This window comes from Acanthisitta chloris, unplaced genomic scaffold (assembly GCF_000695815.1).
Source record: "Acanthisitta chloris isolate BGI_N310 unplaced genomic scaffold, ASM69581v1 scaffold17486, whole genome shotgun sequence".
NCBI classification, from domain to species: Eukaryota; Metazoa; Chordata; class Aves; order Passeriformes; family Acanthisittidae; genus Acanthisitta; species Acanthisitta chloris.
Window position 1 is genome coordinate 1 of NW_008679918.1, and position 3,975 is coordinate 3,975.

At 47.0% G+C, this 3,975-nt stretch overlaps 1 protein-coding gene across 1 annotated transcript; it reads right to left on the reverse strand.

Moving 5' to 3' along the window:
• Positions 1 to 1,297: 1,297 nt before the first annotated feature.
• Positions 1,298 to 3,969, reverse strand: SLC35C1 (solute carrier family 35 (GDP-fucose transporter), member C1). The gene is made up of 2 exons (XM_009077522.1): positions 3,795 to 3,969; positions 1,298 to 2,120 (listed from the first exon to the last, which is right to left on the reverse strand). The coding sequence occupies exons 1-2, from the start codon at positions 3,949 to 3,951 to the stop codon at positions 1,561 to 1,563; spliced, it is 717 nt and encodes a 238-aa protein (XP_009075770.1). The 5' UTR covers positions 3,952 to 3,969; the 3' UTR covers positions 1,298 to 1,560.
• Between the last annotated feature and the right edge of the window lie 6 nt (positions 3,970 to 3,975).

Genomic DNA, 3,975 nt, shown 5'->3' on the forward strand with positions numbered 1-3,975 from the left:
CCGCGCCACGGACACAGCCACCCGCGCTCCCGCCGCAGGCTGGACCGCTACAGGTTAGTACGTGCCTCGCTAAAAATGTTCATTACCATGAAAAAAAATTAAATATTTCAAGGAACACGAATGACAGACTGCACCAAAAAGGTAGCTCTGTGTATGTATGTGTGTGAGAGATCCCCTCTTCCCATTAAACAGGAACATTTTCTGGGCAGAAATGGAGGGTTCTAATGTACGTGTGGCCAAACCACTCACAGGGCACCGTACACCACCTAGGATCCAGGGGGCAGAGTATGGAACAATGGCATGGACTGCCCAAAAACCCTATCCAAACAATTTGACGTTTAAGGGGGCCAGGGATTCAGACAGCTGGTGCACCATCACAGCTCGCTCAAGGATGTTGCTGACCCCTGGGATTAGGAATTGCACAACGGATTATAGCACAGGAACAGAAGGCGGCAGAGCAGAGATTTCTGCAGAACTAAGTGTTCAGCAGCAAATTCCAAGCAAAGGGATTGATGCATTTGGGCAAAACTAGGAGTTTTTGAGTTGAAGGGTTCACTGAGCCGGCCATGGGGGTGTTTAAAAGGAATAAGCCAAAGGACAAACTGCAAACACCAGAGGAGATGCAAAATAGTTATGGAACACATCCCCTGAAACAAGCCTAATTAGTAACAACCCCATTTTTCAAACACAAACCTACCCCCTACACAAAGGGTAAAGAGGAGTGTTATGAATACCACAAACTGGGATCTCCACCCTACAGCACCAAGTGCTTCACAGTGACTTTTTCTCTCCTGCCTGTCAGAGAGTCACAGAGGCCAAACTCACTCCTCCACAAGAAGTGCCACTGGAGCAAGTATGCTCTTTGTCATGGAACACAGTGCAGAGGAAATGAGAAGTTTAATTCCTGAGTCTTAGCATGCTTCCCCACACTGAGAAACCAGGTATAGAGAAACAGAAAAAAACTCAGAAGGATGTGATACTGACTCTTTGGAAAGGAGATCTGGAGGTACTGCTGTTGCTTAAACTTGTATATAAGAAGGGAGGGAATTTCCATCCTCTGCAGTGAATGGGGCAACAGGAAGAACAGCTGTTGCAGAAACCTTTTACAGCAGAACAGTTTACTGGAGTCTAACCCAAACAGTCTGGCTGCTTGCCTCTTCCTTACCTGGAGGTTCAGGATTTTATAACTTCATTCATTCATTCAGATAATTCTAGATCTGTATCTACACAAAGCTCCCACCCCAGTCTTTGTCTGCCATGAGCCCACCCCCCCAGAGATGCAAATTTCCTAGATTAGGTCAATAGCAACATCCATTTTAAAAAACATCACAAACCCCCCCGAATTGATCTACACAACATATGCTCTCCCCAACTCTGATATGGGGTGAGGTCCCATGGATAAAAGATGTTCCAGTCAGGTCTTTGGCTCTGGCTCCTGATGCAGCTCCTCATAAGCTTTGCAGGTGACCTTTTTTCTGCTCCTTGCTCTTCTTCTTCCCAGGAGGAAAGGAGCACCAAAGGTCATCCCCCTCAGCACAGAAATGGAGAGGCAGGAGCTTCCTACACACCAGTCTCATTTCTTTCACTGTTTTTGACATTAGGATCCTCTTGCACCTTTCTCATCTCCAGTCCTTTCACCCATGTGTAGGCAAAGGAGCCCCCTAGGACCATCAAGTTACTCGTCCACCACAAGAAGCTCTTTGTCTCCTCAAAGTAGATAACGGCCAGCACTGTTTGGGCACAGGCCTTGGCTGTCCCAGACACATTGTGAGTCAGTGGGCTAGTGAACTTAATCTGCAGTCCAGTCACGTACCCAATAGCAAAGCCAAAAACTCCTCCCAGGGTCATCATGCCCCAAAAACTGGGGCTTCCCAGCTTGTCAAAGTGGTAGAGGGTGCGGAACTCGCCCAGCAGCATCATGAGGGGGAAGAACAGGACACAAGCATTGATGTTGTTGTAGAAGGTCAGGCGCCAGATGCTACCATCCACCACAGGCAGCACCTTCTTGGTGTAGATGGCATTGAGAGAGACACACAGGCTTGCTAAGATCCCAAAGAATATACCTGTCCATGACAGAGTGCCCTCTGCTCCTTCCTGGTCAACTCCCAGCCAAAAGCCACCTGCAACCAAACAGATCAGGCATCATTGGAATAACTGCTGAAAGGCTCAAAATATAGTCAGAAATTCATCATCTACTTTATACTGAACAACCACAAGCAAAGACAGAGGCTTCCCTTTTCTATTACGTGAACCCACAAAATGTCATGACTAGTGTCCTGGGAGTGCAAGTAATTTACTGTGCAGGTAATTCAGTCTTGGGGGACTAATTGCCACACTAAGCAGGAGTACTAGTTCAGAAACTATTATTCCAGCTAGTCTTTGCATATAGGTATTTTTCAGGAGACCCTATGTTGGGGTTTTTTAATTGAAAAGGCAGCAAACACACACAGGTAGAAAAAATATTCAAGGTTTGGGAAAAAAAAAAAGCCTCACAGGCTTTGCTGTGCTGCTAACAGGAAGGAAAGGGCAGAAAAGAAGATGGAAAGATAGTAAACACATGGATGTAATAGTAAGTACTATGCTAAAAAAAAGATCAAAGGCAGAAACTGTGTGCAGTTTCTTCAACACGTTAAGCTTTGATGGGTAATGTACTCTTTAGCCACCTCCAAAACAGGAGCTACAGGCTTTGCACCTTCAGGGCAGAGAGGGAGACCTCTCCCCATCCAGCTCATAGGCAAAACATAAAAAAGAGAGATGAGCTACTGAAGGAGCACTGAACCGTGTTTTCATTAGCTGCTTCATGCTGGAGGTTGTCTGGGAAGTTGCCTGCAAAGCAGCTAATATGCTTTAAACTAAGCCCAAGTACAAATGGGTTCTACGGGTCAAGCCACAGAGAACGCTCAGCTATGCTGCTACAATCATACAGCCAATGCTCTTACAACAAAAGGAGATGGAGCCAGGGGAACAGAGCCTTAGAGAAACCCTGTAAGACTGGCAGACAGTGTACTCTTGGGCAATATCCAAACAAAAGCTTAGCTGAAGGCAATTGTTTGCATCACTTGAGTGGAAAAAAACAGTTCTCTTCCTGTTCACCTCTTCTTTGGAGATGAGATTCTCTTATTTTCATCTGAATCCATCCACTGGTCTAAGCACCAAACACACATCCACCTGGAACTAGATTGAAATCAACATTTCACCATTCTTGGCATCTAAATGGCCCTCCAGTGGAAGTTAGCTTTCGGCATCATCAGTGCCTTGGAATTTCCGTTAAGTCAATGCCCTGCCCTGCCCTACTTCCTAACCACACAACCAAATCTTCTGGTGGTTCTTGCCTTGATCAGCAATCCCTTCATCACATGTATTCAGCCTGCCTGAATTGGTTGGCTCCATTGTACGGTCCCAGTGCTGCTGACATAAATGTTATTGTTACCAAAGTTAATAATCAACAAGCACTAGGGAACACAGAGAAAGCCACCTGCTGTTTTATGGCCTTTATGGGGGAAAACCAAAAAAGGTAAAGCAACTTAAATTTCCTTAGAGAGTAAAATGGTTTTAGCGCTCAAAGGAAAAACGGAGCCACGGTCAAGTAAGGGTAATTTCCTTTCTTGATGAGTTACCTATATTCCCCAGACACGCGCAGTGGGTCGCTGGACGCAAAACAAAGCGCGAACACTGAGCTACCCCACCTCACAAAGGAGCTGCCACGAAGGATGACTTCCCAAGGGAAACACACCCCACCTCTGTCTCTCCGGGGCTGGCAGGGGATGGGTGCAGCCCCTTCTGCTCCCCCTCACCTATGATGACTCCGCAGGCCAAGAGGGCGTAGAGGGAGGTGGTCTGCTTGAGCAGCAGGTAGGAGAGCAGCACGTTGAAGACAGTGGTGAGGGAGCGCCCCACATTGTAGAAGGCCACGCCGACGTGCTTGAGGCAGAGGTTGTTGGAGGTGACCATGCCGATGAAGACGGCAGAGAGGGG